Source organism: Vanacampus margaritifer, chromosome 1 (genome assembly GCF_051991255.1).
Source record: "Vanacampus margaritifer isolate UIUO_Vmar chromosome 1, RoL_Vmar_1.0, whole genome shotgun sequence".
Classification (NCBI taxonomy): domain Eukaryota; kingdom Metazoa; phylum Chordata; class Actinopteri; order Syngnathiformes; family Syngnathidae; genus Vanacampus; species Vanacampus margaritifer.
Genome location: NC_135432.1, coordinates 22,616,280 through 22,631,263, shown reverse-complemented (window position 1 = coordinate 22,631,263; position 14,984 = coordinate 22,616,280). Strand labels below are relative to the sequence as shown.

Here is a 14,984-nt window from a genome sequence, read left to right as displayed (position 1 = left end):
AGAAGAAATGACTGAGGAAGGTTTTTCAAAAATTTCCCGAACTTAAAGGGGAAAGTTCTGTTGGGTGTGAGAAGCTCCATAAAATAACAACTGCATATTTAATTTTACCACTTGCTCTCTTAGCGTCTGTTAGCATCTCTTAGCAGCTGCTCACTTCTGTCCCCAAGAGTCACTATGAATAATTAATCTCATTTGCGCGGAAAATAAACCCTTTTGAATATTGCCGTGTTTCTTACGACAAAATATGTCAGTAAATTCCAGAAAAACAATTTCAACAAACTGTCAGACAAACAAATGAAGCATTAGCCTGATGATGGCTGCAGTGTAATTCCGGTTTGGTCAAGAAGTAAAAACTTTGAAAAGCAAGCTCTTTTGAGTGTTTTCACAGAACAGAAAGAATACAATTAGGCCTATGTGAGTATTGTTGGATGTTTTATTTGCGTGTTATCAGGGTGTTTATGCTAAAGTAACAGCCCTTTGATAGTTTAAAATGACTGTGATAATGATGCTAATTTCCATCCGCCCTTCCTTGTTTTCTAGTGTACCGTATGTTAGCATGAAGCTACCCAATTTATGCTAAGCTAATCATAATAACAGAGATTGATGTGTTAAAACTACTTTGAATGAACATTAATGCCAATTAAACAATTTGCCTCTCATTTGAACCAGCTATCTGCTGAACTCAAAACTGAAAACAAAAACTGCCAATCTACTGTCGGAAATAAACAAATGGAAGCAGCCAAAAGTAACACAAAGGCAAAAATACAGCTTGTGCCGCAACAAAATACGGACAACAACATGGTATATGGTACTTGCACATCAACCAGTTATGCTAGTGACACATCTTTGTCACGCTACATACAACACACTTTTTCTCCATTTGTTTCTTTTGTTTGTCATCACGTGTAACTTGGCGGCGTTGTCAAACAAAAAGTTGTTTTCCTGGAACAAGTTGATTAATTAATTCATTACTATTTGTTTGATTCTTTTGATTGACATGAAGTAGCGCAAAGTTCGGAAAGATAAAAGAGGAAGAAGCTTTGTGTGAATATTTTACTGCTGTTTGTTTTTTTCGGCGAACCTCTGATCTTATCCGTCGGGCAAAAATTCATTCACGACACTCAAACAATGTCAGCATAAATAAACATTAGCCTTTGATTTCTGTCCTCTGAAGATTGTGACAATTGACAAGTTTGATTACAATAATTTTAATGTCTTATTTTTAGATTCTGTCGGATTTGTCTGCAGTGTTGTAAACAACTGCAATTAAAACTTATTTTTTGCTAGTTGTTTTGGGTTAAAATGTTTGTTTTCATATGTTAGAAAGTCCATTAAAAAGAAGTGCGAATATAATGCAGTGAAGAAGGTTTCGGTGAAAACGCTGTAAAAGATCATGCTCATTTGTTCATTTTAGAGAAAGGAACATCTCCTGTCACTGGGTTCGAAGTGCCTGTGAACGTGTTAGGAGGACTTTTTTCCCCCTTTGGCTTGTTTTCCATATCCGGACCCGACATCTTCCTGCACTGCAGGCTTAACGTCCAAAAGAGGCCCCTGGAACTTTTTCATTCTCCTTTTCACGCCTCTATCCGTCTTTGTCCTCATTCATTTTCTGTTGCCTTGCTTGTATCTCATTTATCTCATTTCACAGTCCTTCTTCTGACCTGTAGCCATAGCTCAATTGTCCCTGCTGTCCCAGAGTTCATTGGGGCCACTTTCCTGCGGCTTGTCATGTTAATGTCTTCAAATGGGATTGTAATAGGTTGGTGATGACTTAACAGAGCTTCAACTGTGCCACAGTGTCCTGTAGGCTTCTGGATGGAAGATGTTTACTGATGTAGTTCTCTGAAGTCTCAGTTTTTTGGTTGGGTTTCTGAGCAGAAATTTACATAAATCTCCTTTTCTCAAGTCTCTTCCCCAATTGTCTGTCTCCTCCATAGCTGTCCAGTTTCTTGTTGTGGTTCTTGGCCACCTTCTGTGTTGGTCTGGAGCGTCTTGGTGATCTTTGCATGGGTCCGACCTGTATTTTTAGAATTAAAAGTCTTTCGTCAGATCATTTCAAAGGTGGCAGCGCTTGTGTTCTGCCTATCACTGCTTGTAGCGCCGCCTCCTAAGCCAATCAGTGACAAGAAATGGGTGAACAAAGCATGCAATTGGTGCATAGCAGACTGAGTCTCAAGGCACCCCCCTCATGCGCCCATGTTGGAGCAGTGGGGGGTGCCTGGAAACAGACCACCAAGCTTGAGACTCATGGAGGATGTAAAAAAAAAAAAAAACAGTATAGAGAGCTTCACATTGAGCAACAAAGACAACTTTGCATCTGAAAGGTGTGTGCAGCGTGTCGGTGGGACTTAGCCAGGAAATGCAGCAGTGACGAGACGCTTAGTGGAACTACTTTTCGCTCCACTGGCGGGATTGGACCAACATGGCGACGTGGGGGACCTTGCTTTGGTGGCTGAGCTACATTTTACCCTCGCTCGTCCCACCAGGCTCAGCTCAAGAACAGAAGGGCTTTTCCATACCGGAACACGGATTTTGCCAGGCCATCTCGATCCCGCTGTGCACCGACATCGCCTACAACCAGACCATCATGCCCAACCTGCTCGGCCATGCCAACCAGGAAGACGCTGGGCTGGAGGTTCACCAGTTCTACCCGCTGGTCAAAGTCCAGTGCTCGCCGGACCTCAAGTTCTTCCTGTGCTCCATGTACGCACCGGTGTGCACAGTTCTGGAGCAGGCGATCCCCCCTTGCAGGACTTTATGTGAACGAGCCCGGCAGGGCTGTGAGGCGCTGATGAATAAATTTGGCTTTCAGTGGCCTGAGAGGCTGCGCTGTGAGAACTTCCCTGTCCACGGTGCAGGAGAGATCTGCGTGGGTCAGAACAATTCTGACAGCGACGGTCCTACGCCGGCCCCGACCCCGGAGCCGTTGAACTTTCCGTCCCACACCTCAAGAAACCCGTCCTTCTCCTGCCCACCACAACTCCAGGTGCCAGCCTACCTGGGCTACCGCTTCCTCGGCGCCAAGGACTGCGGCGCCCCATGCGAGGTCTCCACACCCAACGGGCTGATGTACTTCAGGGAGGAGGAGCTCAAGTTCGGGCGTCTCTTGGTCGCCGTCTGGGCTGTCATCTGCTGCATCAGCACACTCTTCACCGTCCTCACATATGCGGTGGACGCCCAGCGGTTTCGGTACCCGGAGAGGCCGGTCATCTTCCTCTCTGGTTGCTACTTCATGGTGGCGCTGGCGTACGTCAGCGGTTTCCTGCTTGAGGACAAAGTGGTGTGTGTGGACAAGTTCAAGACGGACGGTTACAAGATGGTGATTCAAGGCACCAAGAAAGAGGGCTGCACCATCCTCTTCATGGCCGCCTATTTCTTCGGCATGGCAAGCTCCATCTGGTGGGTCGTCCTGTCACTCACCTGGTTCTTATCAGCGGGGATGAAGTGGGGGCACGAGGCCATCGAGGCCAATTCGCGCTACTTCCATATGGCGGCGTGGACGCTGCCGGCGTTGAAAACCGTCACCATCCTGGCGATGGGACAGGTGGAGGGCGACCTTCTGACCGGCGTGTGCTACGTGGGCGTGTACGAGGTGGACGCCTTGCGGGGTTTCGTGCTGGCGCCGCTCTTTGTCTACCTCCTCGTCGGCACTTCCTTTCTACTGGCCGGCTTTGTGTCACTCTTTCGCATCCGCACCATAATGAAACTCGGCGGTACTGAGACGGACAAGCTGGAGAAGCTGATGGTGCGGATCGGCGTGTTCAGCGTGCTGTACACGCTACCCGCCACCGCCGTGGTGGCCTGCCACTTCTACGAGCAGGCCCTGCGTCCGCGATGGGAGCGCACGTGGCGCATGCAGACCTGCAAACGCTTCGCTGTGCCGTGCCCGTCGGGAAACTTTGAGCCGCTGACGCCGGACTTCACCGTGTTCATGATCAAGTACCTGATGACCATGATCGTTGGGATAACGTCAGGCTTCTGGATCTGGTCCGGAAAGACGCTCCAGTCCTGGCGCCGCTTCTATAAGAGACTGAGCGGCTCTGAACTGGGAGACGCCACACTTTAGCGATGATCAAGTTGAGATCCACTGTTGGCAATTTACTTTCAGTTATTTATTGGACTCTGGTACAAAGAGTGAAACACACAAATGGAAAATATGAACACCGCAAACTGTTACAGTACGCAAAAACTCACAACAGGACGCTGGCACAGAGACTAAGTGGCCATGTTCCTGATACTTCACTTCTACAACATTCCTAGTAAATTACAATATCCATTACTGGTGAGCTATTTTTTTAACAGGCCCTCGGCCACCAAATGTGTGACCCCTAGTATATAACCACTGAGTTTTAGTATTACTTTAAACCAAAGCACATGGTTTTTCAAAAATGTGAATGTGTGGCCCATGTTTGCCCTTATGTAGTTTTTTCAAATAAAAACATGGAAACATTTGTTGAAACTCCAGAGCTGATTTCTTTATGAATTTATGTGAATCTTCAACTACCTGTTAGGTAATGTGAAGATGAAACACTGAAGTCTAGTCATGTGGCGCTATCAGTTTAGGTTGGGGGTTTGAATTTCTGCTCTTGCCCTTCGGTGTGGTGTTTGCATGTTCTCTCTATGCTTGCGTGTTTTTTTTGTCTCGGCTTTCCCCCTCCTGAAATAAAAACAACAACAACAAAAACAGGCAAGTTAGGTAAATTGAAAACCAATCTAAGTTGCCTGTCAGTGTGATTGGGTGTTTGTTTACATGCTAGCTAAAATATATATTTTTAAACAATTACGAATCAAAAAGGGACTGACAACTACTTGGGTCAATTTGATCCAACTTTAAAAAAACAACAACAAAAACAAGCTAAAAATAAAAAACACTACAAAAACTTGATCAGTCCATCCCTTTTTGATCCAGAATTGGATTATTTTTGACCCAAGTCTATTAAGTCAAAAATAATCAAATCATGGGTCAAAAAGGAATTGACTCCTACTTTTTTATTCTTTCTTTCTTTTTTGGGGGGCACTAAACAACACAAAAGTGGAAAACAATCTTTGACCTATAATTGGGTTGTATTTTCAAAAACAACCTAATCAAATCAAAACAAAAATAACCAAATTATCGTTCAAAATAATTTTTGGGGTCAAAATTTAAAATTAAAAAACATCATTGTTTTATACTTCTTTCTTTTTTTTTGAAAATGTTTATTCTTTGGGTTTGAGTCAGTTTCTGCCTATTATTGTTTTAATTGTTCATGTACATTGCTCTATAAATAAAGTTGAGTTAAGTCCAATTTTTTTTATATTTTTTACCAATAATTGTTTTGTTTGTTTTTTTTTTACTGATCTTTAAAACAGTTGGGTCAAAAATATCCCAATTATATGCCAATTTGATTTAGCAAATTTTGGGGGATGTTTTGTCCAGCTTCTCCATCTCACCTTCATGATGGTGTCGATGCGAATCAGCGACACAATAGGCTGGCAGCCAGTCCGGGGTGTACCCCTCCGCTTGCACTGTCACCTAGCTTGGAACAAGCGTGGCCTCCATCCAACTTGAGAGCGCTGGGACCCGGGCACTGCATCCGATGCAATGTTGGCTAATGATGGCTACAAAGTGTTGCTGTTTGGCTGCTGATGAGAGCCAATGAGGTGAACAATGTGAGGTGGATACTTTCCTTCTTGTTTCTAAACTCCATTGTCCCATACAGGAAAAGAGCAATTAAAGCGACGCTTTTATGTTGAGGTGTCGCACTGGGGTGGTCGCTTTGAGCCATCACGATTGACCTGCGACCTCACTGTTCATACATAACGTGACTGCAGGTGGATGGAAAGATAGAGTATAGTTCTGTAGGATCAGAACAATGAGGTCAATTCCTTTATTGGTTGACATCAAAAGGCCAAAATACGCAATGTATTTTTCATCTTGTATGTTTAGATGTTTACATCTGGATTGGATACACAACTGAGAAGATAACATTATTATTTGTAGCGGAATGCCACATTCTTTGGTGAGCAAACATTTTCATAAAACTCAGTTCCAGAATTGTTATTTGCCTCTTGTCATTCTGGAAAATCCCAGCCTGGCCTTCCTGTTCTTTTTGCAAATGATTTGCACAAATATTGTACACTTATTTCATGGTTGTTCAGCTTCCCATCAGATAGCAGCAAAGTAAATGACACTTGACCACCAGAAAGGAGAGTCATGTGTACAGCATATGGCTTAAACACAGAGACACAGCCAGGGATTTGGGGCCTTGTAAACAAACAAAGCAACAGAAGATGTGTTGCTTTCAAAACTTTATTTTACACATAGTTGAGTCCAAAAAAAAAGCCCAAATTCGGTCAAGAAGGACTAATCCACTAATTCTTTCTTTTTTTTTTTACCCAACTGTTTTCAGAGTGTATACAAATCATTCATATTAAATTTATTTTGAGTTTTTTATTTTTTTTTTGTTTTTCAATGTAAAATTGTGTTGATGTAATGCAGTGGTGTCCAAACTATGGCTCAGAGGCTATTTGTGGGCTGCCAACCATTTTTAAGCGGCCTACGGCAAGTACTAAACGACATCTGATACTAATAAATTTGTTGTATATATTGAGAGTATTTCTAAACATGCAAAGTTGCAAACTAACTGTTTACAATTAAGAAATTAACCATATTTGCCTTCAACATTGTGGTGAATGAAGTTTAAAAACAACAAACATAGCAAATCAAGCAACGCTGTTCTTTGTAAAAGATCCAAATTGTGAAAATATCACATGAATGATTCCCAATAACTGCTTTAAAAATTTCATCTTACTACAGATTGCTCCTGTTTTGATACTGAATGTCAACATGGGATTTGGCTGCTGTTCAATGCAGGGGTCCCCTGCATTATGCCAGGTAAGGGGCTGATATTTTCTAGTAGAATTCAGGGTCTTCACCACCCAAAAATCATGTAAAAACTTAAACTATTTGCCTTATAGAAAGCTGTTGGTAACAGGAGGGAAAAAAATAAAACCGTTTTTGACACACGTTCTGCTTTTCCCCCCTTATCTAAAAATGTAAATAAACTATAGAGAATTGTGTCCTGCAACACATTCTAGAATAATACTTCCAAACTCCAATTTCTATTTTATAAATTTCACTTTCATGATTTTTTTTTATTGACTACAATTGTGCGCGTGTGTGTGACTTCCAGCTTAATTACACTCTATAAAACCAGTTTATTTCTTTACATTTTCTTTTATTTTCTGTGTTCATATTTACAATACAGATGTGGTCATTTTCTAAAAACGTGCAACAAAACAAGTAGGTGAAAATAGGCCAGGAGTAATTTAGGTTACGACCTTGACGGAACAAATACCCCTAAATCAGATACAACTTCTCTAAAATGGCCTAATTTCACACGAAGTAAATGAGCAAATTGACGATATAGTGTTGCCTAAACTTGGTGAAACATCTTCGTTGGTTGGTGTGCCGTGAGATTTTCCGACTACAAAATATGTGCCTTTTAATCGTCTCACTAAATGTGGCGACGCACAGTTCAAGTGTTCATTTCAGACGTACTCCGTTCTCGGTCTCTGCTGCATCCGATCCAGTGGTCCGGGTGCGTGACGGTCCTGCAGAGACGCACAGGAGGCAAGCAGCGCTGCGGAGGCCATCAGGTGCAACACGCCCGCCGTCCACCCGCAGTAGAGCGCGTCCCCGAACTCCCATCGCGGTGCCACGTCCGGCACGGACTCGTCGAAGAAGCGCAGCGCCGCGAGGTGGGCGACGTTCGACACCGGGACCAGCACCAGCACCGCGCACGCGATGCTGAGCGCCCCGCCGCACATTTTCATCACTTTCTTGCCTCGCCCGTCCACGCGCACGTTGACCGCATGCAAGCCGGGGATGGCGAGCGCGAGCACGAGCAGCCCCGCGCACAGCGCGGCGCACACGAGCACGCGCGCCAGCTTGATGTCACGCGGCAAGGCCAGCGGGCTGTCGTGGCGTTGACACAGGAGAGCGCCTTGCACGTCCTGCACCACGCACGTCTCCCACAGGCCCAGCTCGTAACTCTCCGTGGGCAGAAGCTCTGTGGACAAAGTGAGCCACGCCGACCTGAGCGTGGCAGCGAGTGTGAATATCCACGCGCACGCAGACAGCGCCACCCCGAGCAGCTCCAGGGCGCGGGTCCGGGGGTCCATGAGCGACCCGATTCTCGCCATGCCCCTTTCTGTTTCTAACTTTGTCACCCGACTGAGAGTCGACAATCTTCCCTCTTGTCTCCCCCTAAACAAAACAAAACGTAACACACGCCCCAGCCACCGAACAAACCCACGTCCCCTTGGTTAACCCTTAAGAAAGTCGGAAACAACAGCAAAACGTATTGAACCTGTTTTGAAATTTCACAGCAACTAAAATGTCATTCTTTCAACCTTAAATTTGACCCAAAACACAGTATCTCCGTCTATTTCTTGACATAGTGTCTAACAGTCCTGAGAACTGTCTTGGTTTCCACTGAAAATGCAAATGTTGCTTTTTGAAAGCTAACGTGGGAAATCTCGAAACAGTGAAAATAAAACAGTTTAAAGAGTAGACAATCAAATATTCAACATAAGGAACAGAAGTCATACAGAGAGGTGGTTTCTTCTGAAATATTGATTAATAATTAATCATCATTCATTGACGGACATGCTATTAATATATTTTTCAAATGTTCATAATGTGATATAGTGTGTGTTTTAACGTGTGTGTTTTAGCGTGACTGACAGGCCACTTGAAGCAGTGTTATCAATTTAGACTTTGTCTCCCTCTAGCGACATTAGCACTGACACATTCGACATGGCGGAAGCATATACGTATGAGAACAACAGATCAGTCGCTCAAGGAGTGGTCTGTGATTCCTCCGTCATATGTCAGGGACAACTACTGTGACGTCACTAAGTGGCGCCCGAGTGGATTTCGTAAAATGTGTTCCTGCTGTTTCAATCTTCATTTCTGTGTGGATTTCCTCGAAAATGTCTGTTTTTCATGACGAAGTTGAGATCGAAGACTTCGAATACGACGAAGACACCGAAACATATTACTTTCCGTGTCCCTGTGGTGATAAATTCGCCATAAGCAAAGTGAGTCACTGTGAGCGAACTCATAACTTTTTGCACATTTGGTTCAACGGTTAAAACCTTCTGAAATTATTTTAAAGTTGTTTCTGCTGTTGATTTATATGATGAACGTCGTGTAGCTGAAAACTTTGTAGATTCGCAGATTTTTGCCGTGACCATGCGACGAGCTGTTTTGTTTCACGTGTATATTGACTAGGCATGAATTTTTCACGTTTAAAGAAGTAGACCCGATTGCTGCATTTGCAAAGACGCAAAATGTGTCCTTCTGCCCGATAAACCTGCTCTGAGGATTATGTTTATGGTTGGGGGGTTTGACCGTTAATGCCGATAACAGCCGACGGGTTATGGTTAGAGTAGGCTTTTAATGCCCATAGATAACAGCCTACTTTTAGTTGAAAACAAAATGAAAACATCGTGAAAAGACACGGAAGGAGATGAAGCCAGGCATGAACCACACACGGTGCATGACTCACGGCAAAATAACAGATTATCAGCAGCCTACACATTACAAATAACCCATTCACGGCCCACCTACTGTTATTACGGTAAAATAGCCGTTCAAGCCTAGCCAATAATATATCGCTCCGGTGATTGACCAGTCATAGCCGGTCACGGCAAAATAACGCTTGCAGGAGAGTAAGTTGAATGTTTGTGTTATGTTACATTTAATGATTCAATTAATCAGTTATTTCATGTAAGAACAATAACATTAAGGTTGAGTTCAATATTACTCTTTCCCCAGACCCAACCCATTCCAAAATGCCAACAAAGTACATAATATCATTGGCGTGAACAGATAAATAAATAGTTAACCAAACATTTGGAATGATCTTCAAAATATTTTGCAATTGAGTAACATCTTGCAGGAGGCAAAAGGAAGAAGAAAGGAAGTCACTAGCATCCTGATAGTCTCGTAAGATTGTAAAGGAATTTGCGTTAGCTACATCTTATTTGGCATCTAATTTAACAGAAAGGCTGTGTGAAAATATTTGTATGTTATATTTTCAATATATATATGAGTACTGTACATTAAATTAGTTTAATGTATTGCCCCATAAGATCATCAAGACTCCTTTCACAAAATTTACAGCCCAAGTGTTTTTCCAGGATTCTAGAAATCGTATGTGCAAGTGGAGGGCATGTTCTCAGTACCGCAATAAGAAATGGGATTTAGGAATAGCATAGATAGTCAACTGTACTTGTGTGATTGCCGCTTTAGTCAGGATTATCTTATATTTTCCTTAACTGTATTCAAATTCCCTATTAAGTTACAACCTTCAAGTATGTAAATTCCTGGTTTCCCGCCTCTGAAAATTCCCGCAACATTTGTATTTATTGGTATTCATTCCTGAATGCTTGTGTGTGTTGACAGGAGGAGCTGGAAGACGGCGAGGACGTGGCCACGTGTCCAAGCTGCTCGCTCATTGTCAAAGTCATTTATGACAAGGTGATTGATTGACAGCTGGTGGGCACCGTTGCTAGGAGGCACTTCCCAGATGTTCCCGTTAGCGACCAAAAGTCGGAAAACAGTTTACATACGTATCTCCTAGAATTTTAATAAATATTTAGGGGATTTGGGAATTCGTGAATAGCAAACTCACTTGAGATCTACTCTATCACTTCCACAATACTTCCTTGACACCAATTACTATGTACACATTCCAAATATCCAGGGCTTTGGTACCAGGTGAATTTTCAAATAGGCGGAGGTTCACTGAAAATGTTGTGGTTATTTTTAGCGGCACTCAATGATCTAGATGTTTTTGTCTTTCAGGAATCTTTCATGTCGGGGGAAATCATCGAGGCCCCATCAGAAAGCAAAGTGGCACTCGTTCCCATCTGACCCAGACTGAGCTTTAAGATTGCTAATTTAATATAATAATAATTATTATTATTATCTGTACATGTTTTACATGTACAGTGTATATATATGCAATATGGTATTGCTTGCATTTTATTTTTTAAAGAAATAAAGTGTGTTCATGGCATCATCGGGCTCATTTGTTGGAATACTTTGTTTGTGACCAATTGGTCAAGGTTTAAGCAGTGTACTAACATACAGACTTTTAACAACCCAGTTTTAAAATGTAAGAGATAATGGGGAAAACACCAGAAATTTAAATCAATGCCACGATGCAGTGCAGCAACACAGAAAATGTGTTTTGTTTGCACAGTGTTGTTTGATTTTGCCAAACAAGACAAATTCAGGAGTTGTGGCACGGAAATGTATTCTGTACTTGAAAAGCAACACATCTCATCATGACATTATTATATACAACATAATTGTGTAAAATACAAATTTATCTTAATATGATATATTTCAGTAAATACAAATGGTTAACTAGCTGACGTTGATCCTGTGCATTGTGAAATAATGGCACGTAAAGTTTTTCATATACAATGTAACATTATAGCAACGATAATCAAAAGTTTCCTCCCCCGAAGCGGATGGTTGGTGTAGTACCAAACCTCAGTTGTGAGAGGTAGTTTCTAACCACAGGGCATTCCGGCTGAGAAAATATGAAAAGAAGTGGAAGAAATAGAGGCTTACTGTAATTAATACCCTACTGATAACTTGGAGAGAAAAAAATGACTTGCAATTCAAGGTTTAAAAAAGATTTTTATTCACACAGGTTTATAGGTGTAAATAAATTATAACAAATGAATAACAAAATGTTAAATACAAGTGAAGTTTAAAAAATAAAACATGAAAAAGGCATTCTCACATTTCACAAGATTGAACACAAAAAAAAACATTCTACAATGAACATAAAAGAGGAGCAATATTGGACTAAAAATGCCTCTTAAGCGCCGTTGGGCTAAGTGAAGCCACTGGCGGCCATCTTACGTTGCCATTCACTAAGGCTGCGTTCACATTACAGCTCAATTCCGATTTTTTTCCCCCTAGTATCTGATTTTTTCATGCAGTGTGAACAGTACAATTCCGATTTTTTTTCCACACCAGACCTTGGCCTCTTTCGTATGTGGCTATAAATCGGATGTATGCGATGCGTCTGCATTGTGAATGCTCATCCGGTTCATACGTCATCAAAAGCCAAATATGCGCTCTGCGCGCAGGCGGCAGAGAGTGCTAAGCTGTTTCGAGTAACCGTGTTAACTTTTTATTTGCCTTTAATTTAATCACACTTGAAACATGAAGCATAAAGTTGACATTTGTGGCGACAGTAGAAACTCAGCCCATGCAGACGGTTCATCACGCACGTCAATGACGCGACGTCATCTTCATTTAAATTAAGATATCGAGGAGTCTCCCCTAATTCCTCCAAAATATTTCTACCTCATCCAACCTCGCTTCTCTGGCGTTATGAGATGAAAAAAATGAGTTGGACGGGTTTCTGCTCTGATTGTAAACACTGCCGCTCGAGGAAGACGACAGCCAAACATGAGGGAGCGTGAAAACAGTCCACCAATCGGGAGTTGGCGTTCGCACAGCTTACTTTGCATAATTTATGCAAGCAAGACACATGAAACCAACTCAAAACAAGGAGTCCACCAGCCAATCAGTAGCGCTAAATTTGCATATGGCACTGAATCAGTGCCACTGATAAAGGTCTCTTGCCTCAGCGGCGTTGCGTTGAGTCGGAGCCATTTTTATTTCCGTAAACTCTGCAACGTGACATCATTTGTTTTGGGAGCACAACTGTTTGATCAGGTTGTCCACTTCATGTTTTCAATATTTCACATTAGAAGTCAAATGAAAGACGACGGCCTGACAGATGCCTGCGGATGTTCACACCTTAAAAAAAGCTGTTTACACGTTCGCCCCGATGCTGCTGCTGCCAATGACGATAATGATGAAGAGGCTGACGAGTACTCAGCTGGCGACCAACCATATCAGCTGAGGCCTGGGGGTTCCCAGGTTGACCTTCACGTTGACATTTTTATTGTGAAAAATATTGGCGTAAACAGATAACGCCTGAGGACAAAGTGGAGTAGCTTCACAAGACCCACTGTTGATGAGCGTCATGCTATACATACATGTATTTAGAGATTCAATTGTATATTTCCTAAGATTCTGGTAAAAGTATTGATTCAACTCCTTTAATTAAGTAAAAAGAAAAGCAGGATTAAAGAGGATTTTACATACAACAATCTTCAGCTAAAACGTGTCTGGGTTTAAAAGTCTGCTGCCATCTAGTGGCACACACTGTAACTAGACCCAAAATAAACAGGAGGTAGAACAACAAAAAAACTATACAAAAAAAGAAAAGCCATGAAATAGCCGGCGCTCATTCTGATTCGCTAATTTAAGGAGGCTTACTGTATATGAAATACTCGCTTGGTGGTGGTGATAAGCCTAAATGGGAATGTTATGTGTTGTTTATGTGTATATTATGTTGCATAGCATTCTTTCTTTGTTTTAAGCGCTAGCTATAGCGTTGGCTCAGGGATTTATTCCATCAAAACAACTGCTTCCCAAAGCTTAAGCTAATGTTGAGCTAATGCTAACAAAAGGTTTTTTTTGTAAAATTAGCGAATGATTACAGAAAAAAAATACTGATCACTTGTATTTTTTTTATTTTTAGATTTAGACTATTTTGACAGGAGTAGAAAGTACCAAAATCAATTTTCAAAAGTAAAAAAAACCCAAACAAAAGTCTTCATGTTGCTGCTGTTTTATCTGATAAGTTACCAAGCTCAACAATCAATCAAGACCTCAACCGCAGCTGACGTTAGCGCTCTCAATTTGCGTTGTTTTCACGTTATGTTGTCATCCTCTCAGGTTGAAAAAGAGTAACAATTCTATTTTTTATAAAGCAAGGAGTACAAAGTACAGAAATCAGTTTTTTATATACAGGGAATAAAAGTCATAAAAAAAAATACTCACGTAAAGTAAAAGGAGTACCTGAAATACTTTGTATAACACAACTGCACATTTGTTGAATTGCGTCAGAAAAATCTGACCTGATCTGCAGGTAATAGATTCTATTTTCTTCTGGGTTAAATAATGCATAGTTACTCAACACTTGCGCTTACCTGACATGCATGTCTCAATGGCGTTATGTCAACAGTCTTTGAGACACCTGCAGGGTCCAGGCCAACGTTCCGCATGACCACAGTCTCACACGCTTTTCACCATGTGAACATGTGCTTTTAATGCTAGATTGGCCACTCACCGAATGTGTATCAATCCATCCACTATTTAAAGCGCTCATCTGTACCTTTAAGTCACGAGCTGGAGCCGATCCCTGGACTGGCTGCCGGCCAATCACAGGGCACATATAGACAATCACTTTTCACACAGGAGCGTCTGGATTCAAACCCCCAACCTCAAAACTGTGCTAAGCACTCAAATTTAGAACTGAAGAAGCCTTTTGAATTCAAGACGAAACGTTTTCAACAAACAAGAACAAGCCAGTTGCCTTGATTCAACTTTGGCGGAAAATCATGAATGGTCACTAATATTGATTCATGGACATTTAAGCATTCTGAGGACTGAATGTGACTTTGTATCTTGACCCTTGCTGTCTCACTGCAGGTGTGAAGCAAAAATAATCAGGTGTGACAAAAGGGGCAATAAAGATGTTGATTTTTGTTTTAACAAGTTGAGCACTGCACTTAGATTATTCATACTGTGTAAAAAATAAAAAACAAAAGAACACAAAACCCCCCACAGCATTTCGTTCCTAAAATGTCTTTGATGTCTCCCATTTGTCATTTCCGTGCCGTCCGGTTTTATTTAATTTCCATTGAATGTGCCGGGGTGACCCTGCAGTCATTTGACAACCTCTGAAACAATGAAGCCATTAAAATTACATTATCTGCCAAACGTCACATTTGTTCCTCAATTTCTTTTATAGGGGAAGTCAACCCCCCGAAAAAATTCTTGACAATATTTTCTATGCAGCCCCACTAGTCTAAATATGGTATTCTGGTTAATA

At 41.9% G+C, this 14,984-nt stretch overlaps 3 protein-coding genes across 3 annotated transcripts; 2 read left to right on the top strand and 1 right to left on the bottom strand.

The window, feature by feature from the left end:
* The first annotated feature begins 2,422 nt into the window (after nucleotides 1-2,422).
* LOC144063137 (frizzled-7-like) lies at nucleotides 2,423-4,066 on the top strand. The gene has a single exon (XM_077585135.1). The coding sequence runs from the start codon at nucleotides 2,423-2,425 to the stop codon at nucleotides 4,064-4,066; it is 1,644 nt and encodes a 547-aa protein (XP_077441261.1).
* A 3,179-nt stretch (nucleotides 4,067-7,245) lies between these two features.
* Nucleotides 7,246-8,241, bottom strand: LOC144062627 (claudin-24-like). Its single transcript, XM_077584198.1, has one exon. The coding sequence runs from the start codon at nucleotides 8,182-8,184 to the stop codon at nucleotides 7,531-7,533; it is 654 nt and encodes a 217-aa protein (XP_077440324.1). The 5' UTR covers nucleotides 8,185-8,241; the 3' UTR covers nucleotides 7,246-7,530.
* A 637-nt stretch (nucleotides 8,242-8,878) lies between these two features.
* Nucleotides 8,879-11,069, top strand: dph3 (diphthamide biosynthesis 3). Its single transcript, XM_077578535.1, has 3 exons — nucleotides 8,879-9,084; nucleotides 10,454-10,528; nucleotides 10,856-11,069. Exons 1-3 carry the CDS (start codon nucleotides 8,977-8,979, stop codon nucleotides 10,922-10,924), a joined length of 252 nt encoding a protein of 83 aa, XP_077434661.1. The 5' UTR covers nucleotides 8,879-8,976; the 3' UTR covers nucleotides 10,925-11,069.
* Nucleotides 11,070-14,984: the final 3,915 nt, after the last annotated feature.